The sequence below is a fragment of the Phyllobates terribilis genome, unplaced genomic scaffold, assembly GCF_046119375.1.
Source record: "Phyllobates terribilis strain yellow unplaced genomic scaffold, ASM4611937v1 Scaffold_3__8_contigs__length_932513732, whole genome shotgun sequence".
Taxonomy (NCBI): domain Eukaryota; kingdom Metazoa; phylum Chordata; class Amphibia; order Anura; family Dendrobatidae; genus Phyllobates; species Phyllobates terribilis.
The window spans coordinates 914,823,608-914,851,578 of NW_027362763.1; the positions used below are offsets into that span (position 1 = coordinate 914,823,608).

At 47.8% G+C, this 27,971-nt stretch overlaps 1 protein-coding gene across 2 annotated transcripts in view; it reads right to left on the reverse strand.

Annotated features, from left to right (window-relative positions):
- SPAST (spastin) overlaps positions 1–27,971 on the reverse strand; it is a 75,847-nt gene that overhangs the window by 45,304 nt on the left and 2,572 nt on the right. For both annotated transcript variants that reach the window (XM_073672791.1, XM_073672790.1), the window contains exons 2-3: positions 21,101–21,184; positions 1,837–1,920 (exon numbers count right to left, since the gene is read on the reverse strand). In XM_073672791.1, coding sequence (XP_073528892.1) covers positions 1,837–1,920; positions 21,101–21,184 — 168 coding nt within the window. The remainder of the gene's footprint in view (positions 1–1,836; positions 1,921–21,100; positions 21,185–27,971) is intronic.

Consider the following 27,971-nt stretch of genomic DNA (forward strand, 5'->3'; position numbering starts at 1 on the left):
AGTCACATATGACATGTGTGCCAGCTGTGGCCCAAGTGCCATTGTTCGCTGACACAGACTGTACATACGTTAGAGTTTTCTTCCTCAGCAAAAAGGGATTATGGAGAAAGAATGTTAGCAGCATGCGCTGTGATAGCGATGTCGACTGCTGCATGCAGCCAGAGAAAAGAAAATCTGTCATCAGGAATGCAAAAAACACATGTAAATATAAGTCTGATTCTCCTGATTAAGATTAGTCATTAAAGGGAGCATCAACCCCAAAACTAATATTTAACCATTTAGATCTTCATATAGGGGACTTAGCCATTCAAAAAACCATACAGGTTCTATAGGATTATAAGTAAATGGGGGCTTTGATGCACATTTTCTTCCATTTGTTTTGGAATGCTGTCTGACCTAATGCCTTAGCCATGCACACATTGTACGTAGGTGCCCAGCTGCTCCAGTGTCACTGTGTGCGGGGGTCAAGTTCTCATCCATGGCCTGGTGACACAGGATCACAAAGACAGCAGCGGTTGCTATATGCATTAGAGGGAGACAAGAACGCGAGTACACGGACATTGTGAGTGTTATCAACCAGCACTGCTTTGTGATCCTGCGAGTAGTGAACGGCTGCTAGACATAGGAGTGGAATGAGTGCTCTGCCCCTGCACACCGACACTGTCAGCAGTATATGCAGGGCCGAGGAGTTGGATCAGGCAGTGCTCCAAAGGGAGCGCCACCAGTTACCACAAGGGGAGGAGCAGAATTTGGTAATGGAAGGGGTCTTTTAATTATCATTTCCAGCCATGTAATCACAGATCAAAAAAGAGACAAATGGCAAAAACTAAAGAAGAAAAACATGACAGATTTTTTTTTCCACAAATGGCATGGCGTTAGTATTTGCGGAGCATTCATGCGGTATCAAAGCAGCACCCAGGAAGGAAGTGATCAGTAATAAAGAAGACGGCTTCATTTAGTACACCCTTAACATGGATTTAAAAACAAATTCAAGGCATTTATGCATAAAATCAGGAAAGCATCACATGTTGCATCACCTTAGCATTTACAGTACTTACCTTAATGGTAATGGCGTTCTGTGCAAAATGTACTGTACACGTTATACAAGCAGATTGTTTTCCATAGTGGTAACAAGTTTGATAAACAGTAATAGTATGGGGGGGGGGGGGGGTCTGGTTTTACTTAACTAAAGTTTGAGGGGTTTCCAGGACTTTATTACTGACTACCCATTCTTCGAATAGGTCATCCATATGGGTGGGGGGGGGGGGGTGAGCGACTAAAAATAATTAGCTGATTGAGTGGGTTGTGACAGCGGATACTCTGTGCATTGTGTAGTGGCCATGAGCGGTACTGCAAGGGCTGTGCCAATCACAGGTATGGGAGAAAGTAAAGCTACAAAATGCACAGAGCTGTGCCCCTTCAATCATATGATCGGTGAGGGTGCACCACCGATCTGATACTGAGGACTTATCCTAAAGTTTTGTGAATGATTCTAGAGTAAAATGTTGCCAAACTTTTTACAAGATGAATAGAGGGCTGGGGTCCCTTCTGATTTTTATTTTGACAGTGCCACTTATCTGTGGGCTGTCTATAGTATTGTGCAAGCATTTTCACCTACATATTTGTTTATATGAGCAAATACTGTCTTTCTAAAATGTTGGTTAAGTTTATTAGTTATTTTATTCTGTAAGACTATGGCTTTAGGTCATTGCGTCCTAACTGCTAAGGGTACTGAAAGCCTCGACAAATGTGATTGCAGTCAATAGTGTGGTATAGAACGCTACCTTATCGATTAGTAAAGTACTAGTATACAGGAATATCCCTCAACATGCATACCCAATAACTGCAGGCGATCCTTTGCCATTATTAAATTGGTCGTCATCTTTGCTTGTAGACGTCGTGCTCGGTCATACTGCTCCCCTGCAAAGACAACAGAACATATCTTGTCTGATTAATAAGTACAATGTCAAAAAGTAAGCTTATTTTCACATGATTTTTTCTCTGAAAAACAGCATTTTGCTATCCCAGCAGAGTGAATGAGATTTCTAAAGCCTCATGCACATGTTCCTTACTTTTTCCTTGCAAATCTGAAGCAGTTACAATTCTTTCAGTGTTTTTCACTCATTCTAAATGGGGAAAAATGGATGCAAAAAGCATGTTTTTCAGGCCAAGAGACAAGTTTTCAATGCAGAAATGCCTGTAAAAAATACTGAGTGTGTGCACATACTCTAATGCTTGCGAAGGTTACTTAATAGTGGATTTTTGCTTTTTCCAACATGGCCAATAATAGCATTTTCAGGGCCAGCAGCTTATTGCCTGCAACTTATTGTGTTAACAATAACAATTACTGTATAAATGACTGAAAAAATGGAATCACAGTGCCTAATGGCTGATGCCATTATATTCTGCTGCTTTTTAAGAACTCTTTTAGGACACATGATCACTGACTACAGCTAACGGCCTGCTCACATCTCATTTTACACTTAGCATTTACTTTGGGAAAGCTACCGTGTCCATGGCCAAAGTATGTCATACTACGACATCCAGGTAAGGCTGCAATGGTGACATCACATCTACAGCACATGACTGCTGCAGTCAATCACTGGACTCAGCAGTCTTGTGCTGTCTACACCTCAGCGTGACCATTCTGTCTAGAGACTGTGCTGGAGCTGTAGGCAAGTAATGGTCATTTATTTTTGAATGGATGGCATAATGAGGCCTTTGCCAATAGACTATAGAGGGCAGATGCCACAGTCACAGACCTCCGTTAGGTATGTATATCAGAAGCTACAGTGATGTCACACTATAGATGGAAAGTCATCACTGTAGCTTCCCTCAAGATGAAATAAGAAGCAGATAAATCAGGAACCCTCAAGGCTAGTGTTGAGCATTCCGATACTGAAATATCGGGTATCGGCCGATATTCACGGTATCGGAATTCCGATACTTAATTCCGATACTTTTACAATATCGAATACCGGAATCGGAAGTTCCCATAATGCATGTGCTCTGCAGTGTCTCTGAAGGATAACAAGCTGGATGGCAGCGCTCAGCTGCGATCCAGCCTATCATCAGAATGCCATCCCAGCGTGAGAGAATTCTCCTGATTGTTTAAAAGCCAGCGGGCGGTAAAAAGCCGCCGGATTTTAAACAATCACACAGCCCCATACTGGTTCCCCGCAGCCTCCCACCCCGATCCTCCGCTCCCCTCGCCACCTCCCATCCCGATCGTAAGTTAGGACCGGGCGGGGAGCACAGCACCAAGGAGCGGGGAGCGAAGGACCCGGGCGGGGAAGCCGGCAGTGAAAAGACTTCACCGCCAGCTTTCCCGTTCTGTGCTGCGCTTTCCCGCCGGTTATTTCAAATGAACAGCTGAGGTATCAGGTGATGCTGATCAGCTGTTCATTGGAAGTAGCCGCGGTGCCCTCAGAGGGTTCATGCGAGTTCATGCTTCACTGCATTGCATGAACTCACATGAACTTTCCCACGGCCGCACAGGTCAGCCTCACCTCCCAGACCATCAGACCGGTCATGATTGGTGTGCGCCAAGTGTCTGTGCGATGTCTGCGAGTGTGTGCGCGAAGTGTCTGTGCGATGTCTGCGAGTGTGTGCGCGAAGTGTCTGTGCGATGTCTGCGAGTGTGTGCGCGAAGTGTCTGTGCGATGTCTGCGAGTGTGTGCGCGAAGTGTCTGTGCGATGTCTGCGAGTGTGTGCGCGAAGTGTCTGTGCGATGTCTGCGAGTGTGTGCGCGAAGTGTCTGTGCGATGTCTGCGAGTGTGTGCGCGAAGTGTCTGTGCGATGTCTGCGAGTGTGTGCGCGAAGTGTCTGTGCGATGTCTGCGAGTGTGTGCGCGAAGTGTCTGTGCGATGTCTGCGAGTGTGTGCGCGAAGTGTCTGTGCGATGTCTGCGAGTGTGTGCGCGAAGTGTCTGTGCGATGTCTGCGAGTGTGTGCGCGAAGTGTCTGTGCGATGTCTGCGAGTGTGTGCGCGAAGTGTCTGTGCGATGTCTGCGAGTGTGTGCGCGAAGTGTCTGTGCGATGTCTGCGAGTGTGTGCGCGAAGTGTCTGTGCGATGTCTGCGAGTGTGTGCGCGAAGTGTCTGTGCGATGTCTGCGAGTGTGTGCGCGAAGTGTCTGTGCGATGTCTGCGAGTGTGTGCGCGAAGTGTCTGTGCGATGTCTGCGAGTGTGTGCGCGAAGTGTCTGTGCGATGTCTGCGAGTGTGTGCGCGAAGTGTCTGTGCGATGTCTGCGAGTGTGTGCGCGAAGTGTCTGTGCGATGTCTGCGAGTGTGTGCGCGAAGTGTCTGTGCGATGTCTGCGAGTGTGTGCGCGAAGTGTCTGTGCGATGTCTGCGAGTGTGTGCGCGAAGTGTCTGTGCGATGTCTGCGAGTGTGTGCGCGAAGTGTCTGTGCGATGTCTGCGAGTGTGTGCGCGAAGTGTCTGTGCGATGTCTGCGAGTGTGTGCGCGAAGTGTCTGTGCGATGTCTGCGAGTGTGCGCGCGAAGTGTCTGTGCGATGTCTGCGAGTGTGCGCGCGAAGTGTCTGTGCGATGTCTGCGAGTGTGCGCGCGAAGTGTCTGTGCGATGTCTGCGAGTGTGCGCGCGAAGTGTCTGTGCGATGTCTGCGAGTGTGCGCGCGAAGTGTCTGTGCGATGTCTGCGAGTGTGCGCGCGAAGTGTCTGTGCGATGTCTGCGAGTGTGCGCGCGAAGTGTCTGTGCGATGTCTGCGAGTGTGCGCGCGAAGTGTCTGTGCGATGTCTGCGAGTGTGCGCGCGAAGTGTCTGTGCGATGTCTGCGAGTGTGCGCGCGAAGTGTCTGTGCGATGTCTGCGAGTGTGCGCGCGAAGTGTCTGTGCGATGTCTGCGAGTGTGCGCGCGAAGTGTCTGTGCGATGTCTGCGAGTGTGCGCGCGAAGTGTCTGTGCGATGTCTGCGAGTGTGCGCGCGAAGTGTCTGTGCGATGTCTGCGAGTGTGCGCGCGAAGTGTCTGTGCGATGTCTGCGAGTGTGCGCGCGAAGTGTCTGTGCGATGTCTGCGAGTGTGCGCGCGAAGTGTCTGTGCGATGTCTGCGAGTGTGCGCGCGAAGTGTCTGTGCGATGTCTGCGAGTGTGCGCGCGAAGTGTCTGTGCGATGTCTGCGAGTGTGCGCGCGAAGTGTCTGTGCGATGTCTGCGAGTGTGCGCGCGAAGTGTCTGTGCGATGTCTGCGAGTGTGCGCGCGAAGTGTCTGTGCGATGTCTGCGAGTGTGCGCGCGAAGTGTCTGTGCGATGTCTGCGAGTGTGCGCGCGAAGTGTCTGTGCGATGTCTGCGAGTGTGCGCGCGAAGTGTCTGTGCGATGTCTGCGAGTGTGCGCGCGAAGTGTCTGTGCGATGTCTGCGAGTGTGCGCGCGAAGTGTCTGTGCGATGTCTGCGAGTGTGCGCGCGAAGTGTCTGTGCGATGTCTGCGAGTGTGCGCGCGAAGTGTCTGTGCGATGTCTGCGAGTGTGCGCGCGAAGTGTCTGTGCGATGTCTGCGAGTGTGCGCGCGAAGTGTCTGTGCGATGTCTGCGAGTGTGCGCGCGAAGTGTCTGTGCGATGTCTGCGAGTGTGCGCGCGAAGTGTCTGTGCGATGTCTGCGAGTGTGCGCGCGAAGTGTCTGTGCGATGTCTGCGAGTGTGCGCGCGAAGTGTCTGTGCGATGTCTGCGAGTGTGCGCGCGAAGTGTCTGTGCGATGTCTGCGAGTGTGCGCGCGAAGTGTCTGTGCGATGTCTGCGAGTGTGCGCGCGAAGTGTCTGTGCGATGTCTGCGAGTGTGCGCGCGAAGTGTCTGTGCGATGTCTGCGAGTGTGCGCGCGAAGTGTCTGTGCGATGTCTGCGAGTGTGCGCGCGAAGTGTCTGTGCGATGTCTGCGAGTGTGCGCGCGAAGTGTCTGTGCGATGTCTGCGAGTGTGCGCGCGAAGTGTCTGTGCGATGTCTGCGAGTGTGCGCGCGAAGTGTCTGTGCGATGTCTGCGAGTGTGCGCGCGAAGTGTCTGTGCGATGTCTGCGAGTGTGCGCGCGAAGTGTCTGTGCGATGTCTGCGAGTGTGCGCGCGAAGTGTCTGTGCGATGTCTGCGAGTGTGCGCGCGAAGTGTCTGTGCGATGTCTGCGAGTGTGCGCGCGAAGTGTCTGTGCGATGTCTGCGAGTGTGCGCGCGAAGTGTCTGTGCGATGTCTGCGAGTGTGCGCGCGAAGTGTCTGTGCGATGTCTGCGAGTGTGCGCGCGAAGTGTCTGTGCGATGTCTGCGAGTGTGCGCGCGAAGTGTCTGTGCGATGTCTGCGAGTGTGCGCGCGAAGTGTCTGTGCGATGTCTGCGAGTGTGCGCGCGAAGTGTCTGTGCGATGTCTGCGAGTGTGCGCGCGAAGTGTCTGTGCGATGTCTGCGAGTGTGCGCGCGAAGTGTCTGTGCGATGTCTGCGAGTGTGCGCGCGAAGTGTCTGTGCGATGTCTGCGAGTGTGCGCGCGAAGTGTCTGTGCGATGTCTGCGAGTGTGCGCGCGAAGTGTCTGTGCGATGTCTGCGAGTGTGCGCGCGAAGTGTCTGTGCGATGTCTGCGAGTGTGCGCGCGAAGTGTCTGTGCGATGTCTGCGAGTGTGCGCGCGAAGTGTCTGTGCGATGTCTGCGAGTGTGCGCGCGAAGTGTCTGTGCGATGTCTGCGAGTGTGCGCGCGAAGTGTCTGTGCGATGTCTGCGAGTGTGCGCGCGAAGTGTCTGTGCGATGTCTGCGAGTGTGCGCGCGAAGTGTCTGTGCGATGTCTGCGAGTGTGCGCGCGAAGTGTCTGTGCGATGTCTGCGAGTGTGCGCGCGAAGTGTCTGTGCGATGTCTGCGAGTGTGCGCGCGAAGTGTCTGTGCGATGTCTGCGAGTGTGCGCGCGAAGTGTCTGTGCGATGTCTGCGAGTGTGCGCGCGAAGTGTCTGTGCGATGTCTGCGAGTGTGCGCGCGAAGTGTCTGTGCGATGTCTGCGAGTGTGCGCGCGAAGTGTCTGTGCGATGTCTGCGAGTGTGCGCGCGAAGTGTCTGTGCGATGTCTGCGAGTGTGCGCGCGAAGTGTCTGTGCGATGTCTGCGAGTGTGCGCGCGAAGTGTCTGTGCGATGTCTGCGAGTGTGCGCGCGAAGTGTCTGTGCGATGTCTGCGAGTGTGCGCGCGAAGTGTCTGTGCGATGTCTGCGAGTGTGCGCGCGAAGTGTCTGTGCGATGTCTGCGAGTGTGCGCGCGAAGTGTCTGTGCGATGTCTGCGAGTGTGCGCGCGAAGTGTCTGTGCGATGTCTGCGAGTGTGCGCGCGAAGTGTCTGTGCGATGTCTGCGAGTGTGCGCGCGAAGTGTCTGTGCGATGTCTGCGAGTGTGCGCGCGAAGTGTCTGTGCGATGTCTGCGAGTGTGCGCGCGAAGTGTCTGTGCGATGTCTGCGAGTGTGCGCGCGAAGTGTCTGTGCGATGTCTGCGAGTGTGCGCGCGAAGTGTCTGTGCGATGTCTGCGAGTGTGCGCGCGAAGTGTCTGTGCGATGTCTGCGAGTGTGCGCGCGAAGTGTCTGTGCGATGTCTGCGAGTGTGCGCGCGAAGTGTCTGTGCGATGTCTGCGAGTGTGCGCGCGAAGTGTCTGTGCGATGTCTGCGAGTGTGCGCGCGAAGTGTCTGTGCGATGTCTGCGAGTGTGCGCGCGAAGTGTCTGTGCGATGTCTGCGAGTGTGCGCGCGAAGTGTCTGTGCGATGTCTGCGAGTGTGCGCGCGAAGTGTCTGTGCGATGTCTGCGAGTGTGCGCGCGAAGTGTCTGTGCGATGTCTGCGAGTGTGCGCGCGAAGTGTCTGTGCGATGTCTGCGAGTGTGCGCGCGAAGTGTCTGTGCGATGTCTGCGAGTGTGCGCGCGAAGTGTCTGTGCGATGTCTGCGAGTGTGCGCGCGAAGTGTCTGTGCGATGTCTGCGAGTGTGCGCGCGAAGTGTCTGTGCGATGTCTGCGAGTGTGCGCGCGAAGTGTCTGTGCGATGTCTGCGAGTGTGCGCGCGAAGTGTCTGTGCGATGTCTGCGAGTGTGCGCGCGAAGTGTCTGTGCGATGTCTGCGAGTGTGCGCGCGAAGTGTCTGTGCGATGTCTGCGAGTGTGTGCGCGAAGTGTCTGTGCGATGTCTGCGAGTGTGTGCGCGAAGTGTCTGTGCGATGTCTGCGAGTGTGTGCGCGAAGTGTCTGTGCGATGTCTGCGAGTGTGTGCGCGAAGTGTCTGTGCGATGTCTGCGAGTGTGTGCGCGAAGTGTCTGTGCGATGTCTGCGAGTGTGTGCGCGAAGTGTCTGTGCGATGTCTGCGAGTGTGTGCGCGAAGTGTCTGTGCGATGTCTGCGAGTGTGTGCGCGAAGTGTCTGTGCGATGTCTGCGAGTGTGTGCGCGAAGTGTCTGTGCGATGTCTGCGAGTGTGTGCGCGAAGTGTCTGTGCGATGTCTGCGAGTGTGTGCGCGAAGTGTCTGTGCGATGTCTGCGAGTGTGTGCGCGAAGTGTCTGTGCGATGTCTGCGAGTGTGTGCGCGAAGTGTCTGTGCGATGTCTGCGAGTGTGTGCGCGAAGTGTCTGTGCGATGTCTGCGAGTGTGTGCGCGAAGTGTCTGTGCGATGTCTGCGAGTGTGTGCGCGAAGTGTCTGTGCGATGTCTGCGAGTGTGTGCGCGAAGTGTCTGTGCGATGTCTGCGAGTGTGTGCGCGAAGTGTCTGTGCGATGTCTGCGAGTGTGTGCGCGAAGTGTCTGTGCGATGTCTGCGAGTGTGTGCGCGAAGTGTCTGTGCGATGTCTGCGAGTGTGTGCGCGAAGTGTCTGTGCGATGTCTGCGAGTGTGTGCGCGAAGTGTCTGTGCGATGTCTGCGAGTGTGTGCGCGAAGTGTCTGTGCGATGTCTGCGAGTGTGTGCGCGAAGTGTCTGTGCGATGTCTGCGAGTGTGTGCGCGAAGTGTCTGTGCGATGTCTGCGAGTGTGTGCGCGAAGTGTCTGTGCGATGTCTGCGAGTGTGTGCGCGAAGTGTCTGTGCGATGTCTGCGAGTGTGTGCGCGAAGTGTCTGTGCGATGTCTGCGAGTGTGTGCGCGAAGTGTCTGTGCGATGTCTGCGAGTGTGTGCGCGAAGTGTCTGTGCGATGTCTGCGCGAAGTGTCTGCGCGAAGTGTCTGCGCGAAGTGTCTGCGCGAAGTGTCTGCGCGAAGTGTCTGCGCGAAGTGTCTGCGCGAAGTGTCTGCGAGTGTGTGCGCGGTGTCTGTGCGATGTCTGCAAGTGTGTGCGCGGTGTCTGTGCGATGTCTGCAAGTGTGTGCGCGGTGTCTGTGCGATGTCTGCAAGTGTGTGCGCGGTGTCTGTGCGATGTCTGCGAGGTGTCTGTGCGATGTCTGCGAGTGTGCGCGGTGTCTGTGCGATGTCTGCGAGTGTGTGCGCGGTGTCTGTGCGATGTCTGCGAGTGTGAGCGCGGTGTCTGTGCGATGTCTGCGAGTGTGAGCGCGGTGTCTGTGCGATGTCTGCGAGTGTGAGCGCGGTGTCTGTGCGATGTCTGGGGGGTGTGTGCGTGCAGGCAGACATAGGCCGATGTGACACTACTACTCCCATCGGCCTATGTCTGTCCCCCGTCCACTCGTGCCAGCAGGATCAGCTCGATGGGAGCAGTAGTTCCCATCAGCCTGATCCTGCTATTTAAATTGCCCTACTGTGTCCCCAATAAATGTTAAATACATGTCATTGGTGGCCAGTGGTTACCTACAATAAATTAGTTCATACATTACCTGTCCCCGCCAATCGCCACCTAAAATAAAGTAAAAAATAAAAAAATACACCTATACTCACATAGACACCTAATTCCCCGAAGCCATCGATCTCCTGTAATAAAATCTAAAATAATAAACCACAACCTTATCCTTACCCCTCCGTAGTAGTCCACGAGTGTCCCACGATGATCTCCAGTTTAGAGCAGCCACATAGAATGTGACCGCTCTGAACCGCTGCCGCCGCTAGAATGATGGGGCCGTAAAGCAGCCCAGTCATTGCATAAGCGGGTTCGCCGGAGTTCAGGCAGCGCTGCTCCGGTTAGCCCCTTTACGGCCCTGCTGTATCGTGAGAAATTCCCACGGTACAGTAGTGCCGTAAAGGAGGTCTCCGGAGCTGCGCTGCCTGAATGCACTCCGGTGACCTCAGTCAGTGGCTCCCGCTGCCGGGAGCGGACGTGTTCCCGGCAGTGTGAGCTTACAGCAGCAATGACAGCTGTCACCATCTCCAGATGTGACAGCTGTGCATGGGAGATCAGCGCAGGAACGTGGACAGGTAACTATTTTTTTTTAGTAAACTAAGAATTAAATAAAATGGTGTGTTTTATTTCAAATAAATTATTTTTTTCTGGGTGTAGTGTGTTTTTTTCTTTTTAACACTTTGTAGATTAGTAATGGGGGTGTCTTATAGACGCCCATCATTACTAACCTGGGCTTCATGGCAGCTGGCACTGACATGAACCCCAACCCTATTACCCCCTGCCACCGCACCAGGGCAGCGTGGAAGAGCGAGGCTAAGTGCCAGAATTGGCACATCCTATGGATGCGCCATTTCTGGGGCGGCTGACGGCTGGTGTTTCTAGCCTGGGAGGGGGCCAATATTCATGGCACCCTTCCTGGGCTACTAATATCAGCCCCCAGCTGTCTGCCTAGCCTTTGCTAGCTATTAAAATAGGGGGGACCCCACGTCATTTTTTTGGGGGGGTCCCCCATTTTAATAGCTAGTAAAGGCTAGGCATTCAGCTGGGGGCTGATATTAGTAGCCTGGGGAGCTCCGTGGGTATTACCCCCTTCCCAGGCTTCAAACATCTGCCCCAGCCGTCGGCTTAACCTCCGCTAGAAACTAAAATTATGGGGGATCCCACGCCAATTTTTTTTTTAAATAAATCCTTTATTTTAACACTAAATGACATTTGAGGAGTTAATAAAGATGCAGTCCCTAAATTATTATTTATTTTTTAATTAATTTTTCCCAAAAATTTTGACGTGGGCTTTGCCATATTTTTGTATGCCAGCCAGGTACAGCATCCAGCTTCTATGAACGCGCCATTTTCCGGGGCAGCTGCGGACTGCAATTTGCAGCGGTGGGGGGGGGGGCCCAGAAAGCTTGGGCCACCCTGCGCTGCAGATTCCAGCCCCCAGCTGCCTAGTTGTACCTGGCTAGACACAAAAATAGGGAGAAGCCCCACGTATTTTTATTTTTTTTTTAATTATTTCATGAAATTCATGAAATAATAAAGAAAAAAAGGGCTTCCCTATATTATGGTGTCCAACCAGGTACAAATAGGCAACTGGTGGTTGGGGGCAGCCCGTTCCTGCCTGCTGTACCTGGCTGGACACAAATATAGTGCGAAGCCCCACGTCAATTTTTTTTTATTTATTATTTCAGGAAATTCATGAAATAATTTTTTAAAAAAATTGACGTGGGGCTTCGCACTATATTTGTGTCCAGCCAGGTACAGCAGGCAGGAACGGGCTGCCCCCAACCACCAGCTGCCTATTTGTACCTGGCCGGACACAACAATATAGGGAAGCCCTTTTTTTCTTTATTATTTCATGAATTTCATGAAATAATTTAAAAAAAAAAAATACGTAGAGCTTCGCCCTATTTTTGTGTCCAGCCAGGTACAACTAGGCAGCTGGGGGCTGGAATCTGCAGCGCAGGGTGGCCCAAGCTTTCTGGGCCCCCCCCCCCTGCTGCAAATTGCAGTCCGCAGCCACCCCGGAAAATGGCACGTTCATAGAAGCGCCATCTTCTGGCGCTGTACCCAACTCATCCAGGGCCCTGGTGCGGTGGCTCACTGGGTAATAAAGGGGTTAAGGCCAGCTTGGCATTATCAGCTGGCCCTAAGCCCGAAATTCATGGGGTCACGCCAATGTTAGACATGACCGCCATGAATTTCTAGTAAAGTATTTAAAAAAAAAACACAACACCCAGAATAAAGTCCTTTAATTGAAATAAACACACAATTCTTTATTGTTCTAAATTAAACCATACTTACCATCACGCCCATTCCAGCTGAAGCCAACGATCTCCTGCAATAAAAATAAAATAATAAAGCAACATCATCCTTACCTTTCCATGGTTCCCAGGACAGCTTCAGCTCTGCTACATCGAGATGACAGGCTGGACCTGCAGAACGCTGCCATCCAGCCTGTCATCCCGCGGCCACTGAGAAGCGCAGGCATGCTTGCGCTCCTCAGTGTCAGGCTGTGACGGCATCCAGATGAGCCGAGTCTCTCATGGTCACCGCATGCGCAGGAGAATTCTCCCACGCTGTCAGTGACGTGCATGAGGTGAGCTGAGTTCATTGTCGGCTCATCTGGATGCCGTCACAGAGAGACACTGAGGAGCGCAAGCATGCCTGCACTTCTCAGTGTCTGCGGGATGACAGGCTGGATGGCAGCTTTCTGCTGCGGTCCAGCCTGTCATCTCGATGTAGCAGAGCTGAAGCTGTCCTGGGAACCATGGAAAGGTAAGGATGATGTTGCTTTATTATTTTATTTTTATTGCAGGAGATCGTTGGCTTCAGCTGGAATGGGCGTGATGGCAAGTATGGTTTAATTTAGAACAATAAAGAATTGTGTCTTTATTTCAATTAAAGGACTTTATTCTGGGTGTTTGTGTTTTTTTGTAACTTTGACTATGGGGTTAGTAATGGGGGTGTCTTATAGACGCCTCTCCATTACTAACCTGGGCTTGATGTCAGCTGGCATTATAAGCTGACATCAACCCCAGCCCTATTACCCCACTGCCACCGCTACAGGGCAGTGGGAAGAGCGAGGCTAAGTGCCAGAATTGGCGCATCCTATGGATGCGCCATTTCTGGGGCGGCTGACGGCTGGTGTTTCTAGCCTGGGAGGGGGCCAATATTCATGGCACCCTTCCTGGGCTATTAATATCAGCCCCCAGCTGTCTGCCTAGCCTTTGCTAGCTATTAAAATAGGGGGGACCCCACGTCATTGTTTTGGGGGGTCCCCCATTTTAATAGCTAGTAAAGGCTAGGTATTCCGCTGGGGGCTGATATTAGTAGCCTGGGAAGCTCCGTGGGTATTACCCCCTTCCCAGGCTTCAAACATCTGCCCCAGCCGTCTGCTTAACCTCCGCTAGAGACTAAAATTAGAGGGAACCCCACACCAATTTTTTTTTTAATAAATCCTTTATTTTAACACTAAATGACAAGTACAGTAACCAACACTGTCACTGTACTTCTTATATATGTGACTGACATGTTTCTATCTATCTAATCTGTGTGTGATGCTCTATTCTTTCTGTTATAAATTATCGGGTGCTGCTGCTGAATTGCCGGCCGGCTTTTTTAAAGAGACGGTGCATGAAAACACTAATATTTTTTAATAAATCCTTTACACTAAATGACAAGTACAGTAACCAACACTGTCACTGTACTTCTTATATATGTGACTGACATGTTTCTATCTATCTAATCTATGTGTGAAGCTCTATTCTTTCTGTTATAAATTGTCGGGTACCGATGTATGCCGCTGCTGAATTGCCGGCTTTTCATGTTTCACTGTGAGCACTGTTCCCATCGATTTGGGCAACCACCTCCCCCAATACATTCTACATTATTGTTAGTTGTTTTCCTTCATGTAGAATTAACCTACAAGGAAAGAAAGGGTTTATTTTCATTCCGATATTTGTGTCCCATTGACTTGCATTGGTTTCCGGTATCGGAATCGGCGATATCCGATACCCAAAAAGTATCGGTCCGATCCAATCCGATACGATATTTCCTGATATCGGAAGGTATCGCTCAACACTACTCAAGGCGTTTACAGGTATCTCCAACCAAGACAAAATATATGATGCGAACAGACCAAGCTGCATTTGCAGTTCACATAAAAATCACTACTGGTCCTGTGGTTTAAGAAGATGCTCGATCTGTCCCTTATTCTTTACATTGCATCTTGTATAATGGGATAGCCCAATATGTATCATTTCAGTTAAGCTGCATGCAAATAACACATCGGGGATGAAAAAAAGAAGGCCGTCAGGTAACCGTCACATTAAAAGGGAATCGGTCCGCAGGTTTTTCCCCATATAACCTACAGCCACCACCTTTCAGTCCTGTGTAACAGCATTCTGGAATTCTGAAGTCTTCAAGTTGCCCTGCAAGGCAAAAAAAAAGACCTGTTATTATACTCCCCTAAGGGGCAGTTCAGTCCAATGAGCATCGCTGGTCTTGGTCTGGCGCCTCCTCTCCTTGTGAGGTCGTCCTCCTTCATGTAGATGATGCGTCCTACGTCATCTGCACAGTGTTCCAAATCGCACTCCCGCCCAGGTGCACTTCTCTCTACCCTGCCGAGGACAGAGCTAAGTACTGCAGCGCGCATACACGTAGAAAGGCCAAAGAGCCCCGGCGCATGGGCACTACAGTACTGCACTCTGCCCTAGGCAGGGCAGAGAGAAGTGCGCCTGTGCAGGGCAGAGAGAAGTGCGCCTGTGCAGGGCAGAGAGAAGTGCGCCTGTGCAGGGCAGAGAGAAGTGCGCCTGTGCAGGAGCGCGATTTGGAATACTGTGCAGATGAAGTAGGACGCATCATCCACATGAAGGAAGACGACATTGCAAGAAGAGAGGAGGTGCTGGATCAAGACCAGCGATGGTCATTGGACTGGACTGCTCCGTAGGGGAGTAAAATAAAAGGTCTTTTTTTCGCCTTGCAGGGCAACTTGAAGACTTGTATACAGCAATCCAGAATGCTACAACACAGGGCAGAAAGGTGGTGGCTGTAGGTTATATGCGGAAAAACCAGCTGACCGATTCCCTTTAATGTGACCGTTACCTGACGGCCTTTTTTTCATCCCCTATGTTATTTGCATGTAGCTTAACTGAAATTATACATATTGGGCTATAACACAGGGCTGAAAGGTGGTGGCTGTAGGTTATATGGGAAAAACATGGTGACAGGTTTCCTTCAAATGAAACCTGTCAGCAGAAGAACAAAAAACACTTAACCTGCAGATATGGGGTTAATCTGCAGGTTAATAGCGTTACCAACCTGCCCAGCGCCTGCACAAAGCCAAACGCTGCGAGGAGACATTGAACTTTGTCCCCAGCAGTGTTCCCATTTCAGTCATGGGGGCTGAGACGCCGCGGGTTCAGTCACCGCTCTGAGTTTAGAGAGGGGCGGCTGTCACCATGCCCTGACCCTGGCTGATACTGGCTCTGCATTGGGGCCTGCTGTCAGTCAGGGCCAGGAGTGCGGTTACAGCCGATGCTCAGAGCGGTGACTGAACCCGCGGCATCCCAGCCCCCATGACTGAAATGGCAATGCTGCTCTGCACAATAGAGTTCATTTTCTCCCTGCAGAGTTTAGCTACCTGAAGGCTAGTAACACTGTTAACCTGCAGATTAACCCCGTATCTGCAGGTTAATACTGTTTTTTTTTTCTGGTGACAGGTTCCCTTTTAAGAGAATATGTCCACAGGTTTTTGCTATGTAATCAGAGAGCGCCATAATCTAAGGGCAAAGGTCCCCATTACATTAATGTGTCACTCATTAGGCTGTCTTTTGCTACATCAATACAAGCAGTATTTTAAAATCAACAGAAGATCATCAGTACAGGACAACTTGGCACATGCAGAATAGTCCAACCAAGACCACAGCACTGATTAGCAGCTCTGTCACTATACAATGTACACAGAAAGCTGTGGTGTGGGCGAGGTTATACACAGCGCAACAATTGAGCTCTGCTAGATCTGTAGCAGAGAACTGACTCTAGCATAACAGCACCCAGTACACCAAGCTACACATCAATGGAATCAGGGTCTCAGCCCCTACCTAATGCTACTGTCAGATTACAAAGCAAAAACCTGCTGAAATATTCCCTTTAATTCAGCCACTAGCTTCAGTAAGGTGACTGGAGATCAGTTTATTCACAAATTCAGAGGATGAACACACACCCAGCCTAGCTCATTTAGTGTCAGGATTCCTGTTGTCCTTCTACACTTTGACCACTAGTGGCTGTTATTGTTCACCTTAATTGTGCTGCAATTCCACTCCTTACCACTGGAGGCTGCTGCTGTGTTCTGCCATCTTAGTAAAGGGCAAATGCAGATTCTGAACCTGTGGAATCCATCTGGTTTCATTTTGAGCCTACTTAAAGCCGCATGAATCTCACTCATTGCTTGAGTATTGTGTCTAGCTGTTTAGTTAAGACAGTCCAGGAGCTGGAGACTTTAAACAAGGCTGTTCTTATCCATCTACGGATTGTTTCCAATAACTCCTCTGCTAACTCCAAGAACATTTACTACCACTTTCTGTTCCTGTTTGTGCTACGCCAATATAGTAACATTTAGGAGCTATACCTACCCTGCAGAGCACCTATCATTTTCACCATTATTTTATTGCATCAATCCAAAAAACTGGGTCTCTGAATAATCCTGTGTGAATGGAGAAGAGGTCGATCACGCGCACTGATGCTCCCATTCATTCTTAATGCAATGAGGGAACGGGGAAAAGAAAATCAGCTCACAGAGTTCAGATGCACCTTGTTAGGATGAAATTCACAGCACGGAGCCACCCATGTCTGCGTTGTATAGGCAATGCAGAAAAAGAAAAATGTTCTCCAGCGATGACATGTGTAGGGTCGAATAAAATGTTCACATTTAAAAACAAAAATTACTGGCAAGCCGCAGGGGACCCACAGAAAACCAACGAGTTTTGGCTATCAGCCTTAGTCAGACCATGACTAAGGCTTGATAGCCAAAATGCGTTGGTTTTCTGTGGGTCCCCTGTGGTTTGCCAGTAATTTTGGCTTTTAAATGTACTAAAGGTGAGATGTCAAATAAAATTTCACATGTAATCGCTGGAGAACATTTCTCTTTTTTTGCATTCATTCTTAATGGGACAGCCGGACATAGCTAAGCACTGCGTTCAGCTGATCTTTGTAACTTCCGTAAGAATGAATGGGAGCAGCAGTGCACATGTATGGAAAATGATAGCACAACCACTGAAAATACAAAAAGCTGTGTTTCTTCTTTATTAGAAATCCATTAAAAGGGTATAAAAAAGAAAATGTAATCACCATTGGTTACAGGTGTACACAGCGCCCTTAGACAGTTTCCCATGATTCAATGTGTTAGACTATTTAAAACCAGACTTTTATGACTTGTGTTTATTTGTGGAAGGAAGGGGGGGGGGGTAACAACAGAATTTTGCCGAAAATTTGGAATTTTTTTTTTTCCTCTCTCCTCAAATTTTCAATCTTTAAATCTTTAAACCAGTTAGTCATGCTGTACAAAATAATTAATAAATAAATTTTCCCATATGTCTTTTACATCTGCACAATTTTTCAAACATCAATTTTAATTTTGTTAGGATGTTAGAGGGGTTAAAAGTTTAGTAGCAATTTCTCATTTTTTCAACAAACTTACAAAAAACTATTTCTTTAGGGACCTATTCAGATTTCAATGGACCTTGAGGGGCCTATATATTGGAAACTCCCCAAAAGTGATACCATTTTAAAAACCGCACCCCTCACATACTTCAAAACTGTTGCCAGGAAATTTTTTCGCCCGTCACGTGCTACACAGGAATTCAAAGTGGAATGAAAAATAAACAAACTTTAAAATGTTGCTTTAGCCCTAATTTTTTTTCACTTTTGCAAGAGGTGACACCAAAAAGTGAACCCCACAGTTTGTTAGTTACTTACATTCTTTCGAGCGCAGCAATACCCTACATGTAGTCAAAGTTCTGTTTGGAGAATCAGCAGGGCTCGGAATCGAAGGAACAACATTTGAATTTTAGTAAACAAATTGGCTGAAATAGATTGTGGGCGCCAAGTCACATTTGCAGGGCTTCTAAGGCGTCCAAACAGCAGAAACCCTCCACAACTCACCCCATTTTGGAAACTTCACCCCTCAAGGATTTTATCCAGGGGTATAGTAAGGATTTTGAACCCAAAAGGTAATACATAGAATTTGATAAAAAAAAAAAAAAAGCCTAACCCTAACCCCCCAACCACAAAAAAAAATAATAATCTGACTAAGGGAATGATTTTCTAATTATTGGGCTTTTGACCATTGTGAGACCCTACCACACTGATCAAAAGTCGGGAACCAATAAGAAAAATCTCTGCCGTTGCCGGCCGGCAGATCTCGGCAGGCACACTGTGCATGCACTCGCCATTTTTCTTCATGAAGAGGTGGCGGGGGGGGGGGGGGGGGTCATAGGATGAAGCTGGAGGGCCAGGTGATAGCGGAGGTACTCGGGGACATCATTTCTCTCTCCTATGACATGTTATATTATGTCAGAAGAGAAAGAGAGAGAGAAAGGATTTTAAATAGCGGATCACACTTTTTTTCACATGATCACTGAATAACGGTGATCACGTGATCGGAAAAACCGGCCCTGATAGTGCCCTTGGGGTAGCTGAGACCCTGGAGAACACTATCTACTTATTCCAGATCACTGTTTTAAATAAGAGTTGGGGGAACATTTAATTTTCCAAAAAGACACCGGCTATTCAGGGGTGACTGAACATTTTTTACAGATGCATGATGGGAACATAACAAATTTGAGATTTGTTGGAACGGAGAAGGTGGAACGTCCAGTGAGAGGAGCTGATTGGTGGAGACACCTGCTAATTAGGGAGGAGTCATGGATGTTGTATTTAAATTCTAGATTTCCGACTGGTATGCATTACAAGCATGATTTCGCCTTTATTTATAGTGTTGAGCCACCCCCGTAGTGTTCGGTTCGTCGAACACCGGGATGTTCGTGGAACTGTTCGTCGAACACCTTAGAACACTGTCGAACACCGTTAAAACCAATGGCAGGCAAACAAAAACACATAGAAACACAGAAGACACTCTCTTTAAAAAAGCCGGCCGGCAATTCAGCCTCGGTACCCAACAATTTAGAACAGAAAGAATAGAGCATCACACATAGATTAGATATATATGTGACTGACATGTTTCTATCTAATAAGTACAGTGATAGTGTTGATTACTGTATTTGTCATTTAGTGTTAAAATAAAGGATTTCTTAAAACAAAAATTGGCGTGGGGTTCCCCGTAATTTTGGTCTCTAGCGGAGGTTAAGCAGACGGCTGGGGCAGATGTTTGAAGCCTGGGAAGGGGGTAATACCCACGGAGCTTCCCAGGCTACTAATATCAGCCCCCAGCTGAATACCTAGCCTTTACTAGCTATTAAAATGGGGGACCCCCCCCAAAAACATGACGTGGGGTCCCCCCTATTTTAATAGCTAGCAAAGGCTAGGCAGACAGCTGGGGACTGATATTAATAGCCCAGGAAGGGAGCCATGAATATTGACCCCCTCCCAGGCTAGAAACACCAGCCGTCAGCCGCCCCAGAAATGGCGCATCCATAGGATGTGCCAACTCTGGCACTTAGCCTCGCTCTTCCCACTGCCCTGTAGCGGTGGCAGTGGGGTAATAGGGCTGGGGTTGATGTCAGCTTATAATGCCAGCTGACATCAAGCCCAGGTTAGTAATGGAGAGGCGTCTATAAGACACCCCCATTGCTAACCCCATAGTCAAAGTTAAAAAAAACACAAACACCCAGAATAAAGTCCTTTAATTGAAATAAACACACAATTCTTTATTGTTCTAAATTAAACCATACTTACCATCACGCCCATTCCAGCTGAAGCCAACGATCTCCGGCAATAAAAATAAAATAAACCAACCTCATCCTTACCTTTCCATGGTTCCCAGGACGGCTCCAGCTCTGCTACATTGACATGACAGGCTGGACCGCAGCAGAACGCAGCCATCCAGCTTGCCATGCCGCAGACACTGAGAAGCGCAGGCATGCTTGCGCTCCTCAGTGTCTGGCTGTGACGGCATCCAGATGAGCCGAGGTCATGTCCAATGAACTCCGCTCACCTCATGCACGTCACTGACGGCGTGGGAGAATTCTCCTGCAATTGCGGTGAGTGTGAGAGAATTCTCCTGTGCTCACTGCAAGAGCAGGACAATTTTCCCACTGATGAGACAATCACTCACAACCTACCATTTCATGGAGGGGGTGACTGCTTAGTATTTAAATTGCAGAAAAGGGGGTGCACTTGGATAGTACCGGGCAGCCCGCCTGGTCTAATAATATGGGCGTAACTAATAGGCTGTAAGCCGGATACTGTGCACTACCCTAGTGTGAACAGCACCCTATACAAGCCTTTTTTTGTGCAATTTAAATACTAAGCAGTCACCCCCATCATGAAATGGTAAGTTGTGAGTGATCGTCTCATAAGTAATTTGCACCTGTGTAGCCGCCATCTTTATGTGGGTCTGCTGCATCCTGGTAGTGCATTTGGCTTTGAAGATCTGAGCAGGTAAATACTGCTGCCCTTTTTTGCTGTTTTTTCTTGAATTTTTGGGGGAATTTTAATTCTTCTTAGTGTGGCTTTTGCTGTTAGTGCCAATACGAACTGAACAGCAGGGTTAATACCTTTGGTTGTATGTGAACTGAAAAAAACAAAAAACTATGCGCGTAAAATGAACCAATGGTCACTAGCTACGGGCAATCCCTGATGATGGAGGACGGTACATCAGAAAAGCATCAACTAATCAGCACTCTTTTTTTCACCTTGAAGAGAGCCCGTAGCTAGTGACGTCACCGGTACATTGGGCGGTAGCTTTCTTGTTCAAACAGGTATCTGAGCAAGCGTGACCGGCCAGAACGCTGCCGACACTGTTTGCTCAACACAGAACGGATCCCAAGTGAAAGATCCACCACACTCTCATCCAACATACTGCTATTCATCACCGAAGACTCCTAACACTATCCATATAGAGACAGGTAAGGCTCTTCAGCCTATTGATATTCACCATTCATAGGTGCATTTTAGCTCATATCAGTTTTCTTTTCAGTGAGCACAGTACATTACGCATATGGGCAAAGTAGTGCAACAGTATATGAAGCTTTAAGCATCGACGCTAAGTGGCAGCGCTGGTGCACACTTGTAATTTGTATGTGAAAACAAACATTCCAAGATTATGCCAAATGCTATAAAAAAGTAGATGTTATACTGGGCTCCCATATACATAGACAACTCTGGGATTACCTCTGCTAGCTCAATGTGTGGATACATTATGCTTAAACAATGGAATGGTACTTTTACCTTGTCCACTAACTTGTACTGCAATTCCTTTCTCTAGCTCTTGGATGCCTTTCTTGTAACATTCAATAGCTTGTTCCTTTTGATCTGGAAATAGAGAAAAAAAAAACATTTAAAAAAAATATCATTGAGATTCTGGTTTGACTTCCTCCCACAATCTAAAGACATACTGATGATTGTAAGCCCCAATGGAGACCGTAAGGATGATGATGATGGAGCTGTGGAAAAATAGTGGTGCTATAAAAAGTAAAACAAAATAACTAATCCTAAATCATGTGGCAAGACTAGTTAAAGGTTCAATATTGAACCTTTAAGATCGCTACTTCTAATAGGTGGCACTAGAATTCAAGTCCTCTTCCTCTCTGAAAAAGCAATTTGCCTGTAGGAGCACTACATGGCCTAAAAGTCTCTTTACACTTAAGTAAGGCTGTGTGCACACGATGTGTTTTTTAAGCGTTTCCGCAGCAGCAAAAACGTTGCAGAAACGCTTAAAAAACGCATGGTAAAAGGCCTGCCATGTTCCCCAATGATAATCCGCATGTGCTATGCACATGCTGCGGAAATATCCAAAGCGGATTATCATTGCGGAAAAAAACACAGCACTACCAATTATTTTGCGGAAGCGCTGCGTTTTTGCCGCCATTGACTTGCATTAGAAAGCATGGATTCCGCTTCACTAGATAAGCACATGCGGAATACATGCGTTCAATGTGCGGATGGTACCCAGGTCTAGAGGAGAGGAGACTCTCCTCCGGACCCGGGTACCATAGAAAACTGTAAAAAAAAAAAAGAAGAAAATAAAAAATAAATATTATATTTACCTTCTGATGGCCCCCGGTGCGCTTGTCCTCCCTTGCCGGCAGATCGCGATGGACTGGAGGACCTGCGCTGACGTCATAGTCATGTGACGGGTCACGAGACGCTGACGTCGGCAGGTCCTTCAGTGTACCGCGATCTGCCGGCAACCAGGACAGTGAAGCAAGACTCCAGGGGCCATCGGAAGGTAAGTATAGATTTTTTATTTTTATACATTCTTTCGGTCACAGTATATAAATCCATGCCGTTTGCATGGATTTATATAGTGTGACCAAGTTGACAAGCACTTTCCAAGTGATGCTAAAATCGCTTGGAAAGCGCTTGTCAACCCGCATGCGGAAATGCATGTGAAGAATGCTTCACATCCGCATGTCCCTGGCAGGAAAAACGCATGTACAATCCGCATGTACAATCCGCATGTGTTTTTTTCTGCCAGGGAGATGTAGAAACGCTCAGGAAAAATCCTCAGCATTTCTGCATCGTGGGCACATAACCTAAAGGCTCGGGCACCCCTGGTCCAAATTACTGTTATTATGAACAGTTAAGCAAGTTGAAGATGAAATGATCTCTAAAAGGCCTAAAGTTAAAGATGACAAATTTCCTTTGTATTTCAGTATATAGATATATATTTTTAAATTTTAAAAATTACAAAAAAGAAAGTATCACAGCTTGTAAACGCTTTTTGTAGCCAGCCAAGACTCTTTCAATTGTTGTTTGAGGGATTTTCATCCATTCTTCCTTGGAAAATGCTTTCAGTTCTGTGAGATTCCTGGGTCGTCTTGCATGCACTGCTATTTTGAGGTCTAGCCACAGATTTTCAATGATGTTAAGATCAGGGGACTGTGAGGTAGTCTAGTGTGGATTTCGATGTGTGTTTAGGATCATTAGCCATTTGTAGAAGCCATCCTCTTTTCAACTTCAGGTTTTTTTTTTGTTTTTACAGATGGTGTTTTGTTTGCATCAAGAATTTGTTGAAATTTCATTGAATCCATTCTTCCCTCTACCTGTGAAATGTTCCCCGTGCCACTGGCTGCAACAAAACCCCAAAGCATGATTGATCCACCATCATGCTTAATGGTTGGCGAGTTGTTTTTTTTCCTGAAATTCTGTGCTGTGTTTTCTTCACACATACCTATGAGCATTGTAGCCAAAGAGTTCTATTTTATCAACATAGGTTCCCAGGACTTGTTTACAAAATGCATCAGGCTTGTTTAGATGTTCTTTTGCATAATTCTGACGCTGAATTTTATGGTGAGGATGCAGGAGAGGTTTTCTTCTGATGACTCTTCCATGAAGGCCATATTTGTGCAGGTATCTCTGAGCAGTAGAACAATGTACCACAACACCAGAGTCTGCTAAGTTTTTCTGAAGGTCTTTTGCAGTCAAGCGCGGGTTGTGATTTGCCTCTCCAGCTAACAGGTCTGTGAGAACCAGAATTCTTGCTGGTTGGTAGGTGATCAAATATTTATTTTATGCAACAGAATGCAAATTAATTATGTAAAAAACAAAACAAAAACAAAAACAAAAAAAAAAAAAAAAAAAAACACATTGTAAGATTCTGTCTCTCACAGTTGAAGTGTACCTACGATAAAAATTTCAGACCTCTCCATTGTTTGTAGGTGGGAAAACTTGTAAAATCGGCAGTGTATCAAAACACACACACACACACACCAAAAAGTAGCACTGTTTCACACAGAATACCCATATCACATGCACTTCGCATGTTTGAAGGTTTTATGCAAGAGCCATGTATTTAGAATATGCACCACAAATCAGATTTACTGAGGATTTCGCCCTGCTATACTGCAAGAGGAGCAATATATAGTGATGATCCACAACAGACATGATGACCATTTAGAAATCCACACTGTAAGGGTACTTGCCCACGATCAGCAATATCAGCGTTTTGGAAGCAGCATATTTTCGCTGCGTCCAAATCACGGTGTTCTAGTCACACACTTAAATCCGCATGTGTTTAAGAAAATATGCGGATTTATGAATGGCTATTGTGGAAACCATTCAGCGGAAACTAGCGTTTCCGCAACAGAAATGGACATGCTGCGGCTCGTAAACGTGCACCGCAGGCGATTTTACGCAGCGTTAAATCCCATCCACTGTGCTTGTAATGTGGAATGCAGCGTTTTGGAAGCAGAGAAAATATGCTGCGTCCAAAACGCTGTTATTCCTGATCGTGGGTATGTACGCCAAGTCAATTTCCTTGTGGAAAAATGATACAATTTACTAACATTTCACTAACATGCCTGCTGCTATATTCTGCAGAAAACTCGCCATTTCCATCCTGTGTCACTGTAACCTTAGCATCAAATATACGATCAGATCCCCTCAAGAGATTGCAAAAAAATTTCAAACTGCACTTTTTGTTCAGAATAAAAAAAAAAATCTAAATGATGTTGTGCGCACATATCCTAAAACGTGAGAAACGGAGCTCAAAAAGCAGACGTAGAAACACTAAGAAACCTATATCAGAACATTACCAAATACAAGGATATTGGTTTATTATGGTTGCAAAAACCTAGGTTCAACTGCACCATAAGTGAAGTCAGAGATTTTTCAATGTTTGATACACTTTGATGCCTGTCCTTACAGATCAAAGTCCTAGTACAGATCCCTGCATAACAAAAAAGGATGGACAACCGTATCTTTACAGCAGTGGTGGGGAACCCCGTTTACGGCCCGGGGTGACCTTTCATCTGGCCCCCGGGTAGATACCAGGGGGGCCGCAGTGCTTGGCCAGCAGTTGTATATTGATGGCCGCCTGCCCAATACTTTCTTCTTGTACCTTGAGCAAATGCACGCAGTGCTCACTACTGAACGCTGAGGGGTGTGAAATTAAAGATTACATCCCGACACCAGTGCCAACATCAGGAGGTAGAGCGCAATTTGTACGGCCCCTGAAAGTTGGTATAAATAACCAAACGGCCCTTAGCAGAAAAACAGATCCCCACCCTTGCTATACATGAATGGAGACACCATTAAAAGTGACAAAAACATGAAAAAAAAAATTATGTAAAACAACAACCAGAAATGACACGTTACAACCTCAGGGTTTATATGAACTAAATAATCTACATTTGTCTTTTTACAGTCGGATTATCTTCTGCTCAGCAGATAAACTATAAATGACAATAAAACTGGTTCAGACACAAAGGATGAAGATGGGTGGAGGACATAAATGAGAGCAGGGTGCAGTAATCTGAGCACCACCACTGACAGGTGCCCAAACTGGGCCTCAAAAGTCAATTAATAGAGCTTTGTCAGTAAGAGCGGCCATCATCCTTTCATCTAGACTCAGAGCGGCATACATCAGCCGGCAGCGCAACCTACACAAAAACACGTCATTCAAGAACAGCCCATGTGCAAATCCTGTCAGCCATGGTAATATGTTCGAGCGGAAGGAGCAGACACCTGGAGGAATCGCTCATTAATGCGCTTGGTTGCTAAACCCCACTCAAGTCAATTATTAATGACCTCATTTATTATTGTTCCCATTTTACCTCATGCATTTTATTACATTTGTGCTCTGTGTAATAGAGAAAATCTTAGACAGGTCAATTGTATCGTAGGGAGACTTAATCCTTAGGAAAAGCCATTTGTCTAGTCTCATGAGTAATTCAGGACAACAGGCTTTCCACATTAGTGGGAACACAGCAGGGTATGAACTCTAGACAGGAGCCTGGGCCTACGTCCCTACATAAGTGACCTAATGAGGCAGAACTGTGCTTCCATCTGTGCGCCCTTAACCCCAGAACGCCTGGATCCACATAGCTTTTGGCTACTGCTACACTATATTTGGCTACACATCTGTACAAAGTTAATCAAAACAGATTCTTTTAACCAAAGCGATTGTTTTATCCAACCAACCACAGACTGCCATCATCAGGAAAGAAGGCAGCTGTAAATATATTGTCATAGTCCACAAAAAAGATCTCACCCTGAAATAACATTTCTAGTAAGAAAGTCTGTCCTGACTGCAAGGGCCAATGTGAAGCAGCATCCACATGTGAAACCATCATTTACCAGATCATCATTGGCAGACTGGTCGTTCCATCCTCATACATTATTTCTAATGTATGTGGCCTATTCTAGACATTTTGCAGCAGGATCCATTTTCTTAAAGGGAACCTGTCACGTCCTAGTTGCTATGTACACTGCCCCCATAGCGTTGTTAGTGATGCAATGTGCATCACTAACGAGCTGTTTTCATGGAAATCGGTGGTAGAATAATGATGTTATAACGTTTTATATACTTTGTCTTACCTGCTCGCATTCAGTCATAGGGGTGTGATTCTCAGACTCAGTTATGGCGGTCACCGTGTTCAGTTAGTGCGGGCGCAGACCATGACATTTGAATACTGCTCCTGGCAAGCCCGATGTTTGAGGCATTTGCACACGTCGGGCCACTGGTCCAGCGCGTGCTCACTAAGGCTGTGCGATTACCAACTTCAATGCACATGCGCTGCCACCTCTGGGTCCCGGAGCATGCGCGGACAATGTACCTTGCGGTCACCACATGTGCAGTGACCGCACGCCGGGAAGAGCTGAAACCGGCAGCTGGTATTATACTTCAGGCAGTGAACAGACATTAGTGATACCACTCCAGGGGTATAATGAACACAGGAGTGGTGCTGTAATAGAGTAAAGGCCAAATACACATTGGATGAAAGTCTGCTGAACCCACTGACTTTGGCCAATCTAATGTATATGACGGTCTCCCAACTCTCCACTAAGATGAGGTCAGGATAAGATAAGGATTGGGCAGGTTGAATTAACGTGCCAGACCATTTTGTTCTGCAGGCAGAGGTTGCGGATGGTGTGTGAACAGACTGCTAAGTATCGGCAGGTCTTCAGCATGCTCAGCAGGCAGCATGTTCCCATCCGAATAGTTAGAATAGCACACATTTCATCTGGCAGCAGACCAAAAGGAGAAGAAGGAAAATAAAAAAATACTATGAACTTCATTGCAGAAATGCTGCAGACACCGTTTGCTGCAGTTTTCGCCCTTTGCACTGCAAAGCATGAAATGGACAGTAAAAATCTGCTGCAGATCTCAAATCCACGGCATGGGTCAGTTGTTGCTCCAGATTTCTCTGCAGCACGTGGATAAGATTCCTTAAAATTACAGTGGATTTTTCCACAAGAATTGTGAGACAGAAAGCCCCAACCTACAGTATATGACATTGCTAGAGAGAAACTGCAGTGTTATCTGTCTATAAAACTGTATGGGGTAACTTTAAGGCTATGTGCCCACGATGCAGAAATGCTCAGGATTTTTCCTGAGCATTTCTGTATCTCCCTGGCAGAAAAAAACGCATGCAGATTGTACATGCGGATTGTACATGAGTTTTTCCTGCCAGGGACATGCGGATGTGAAGCGTTCTTCACATGCATTTCCGCATGCGGGTTGTCAAGCGCTTTCCAAGCGATTTTAGCATCAATTGGAAAGTGCTTGACAACTTGGTCACACTATATAAATCCATGCAAACGGCATGGATTTATATACTGTGACCGAAGGAACGGTAAAAAATAAAAAAAAAAAATCTATACTTACCTTCCGAAGGCCCCAGGAGTCTTGCTTCACTTTGTCCTGGCCAGCAGATCGCGGTACACTGCACTGAAGGACCTGCCGTCACATGACTATGACGTCAGCGCAGGTCCTTCAGTCCACCGCGATCTTCCGGCAAGGGAGGACGAGCGCAGCGGGGGTCATCAGAAGGTAAATATAACATTTATTTTTTTATTTTATTCTTTTTTTTACAGATACTATGGTACCAGGGTCTGGAGGGGAGTCTCCTCTCCTCCACACCCGGGTACCATCCGCACACTGAAACGTGTGGAATGCGCATCTACATATACAGTGATACGTAATCCATGCGTTTCAATGCAAGTCAATGGCGGCGAAAACGCAGCACTTAATAATTGGTAGGCTGTGTGCCCACGATGCGTTTTTTAAGCCTTTCCGCAGCGGCAAAAACACTGCAGAAACACTTAAAAAATGCTTGGTAGCAGGTCTGCCATGTTCCCCAATGATAATCCGCAT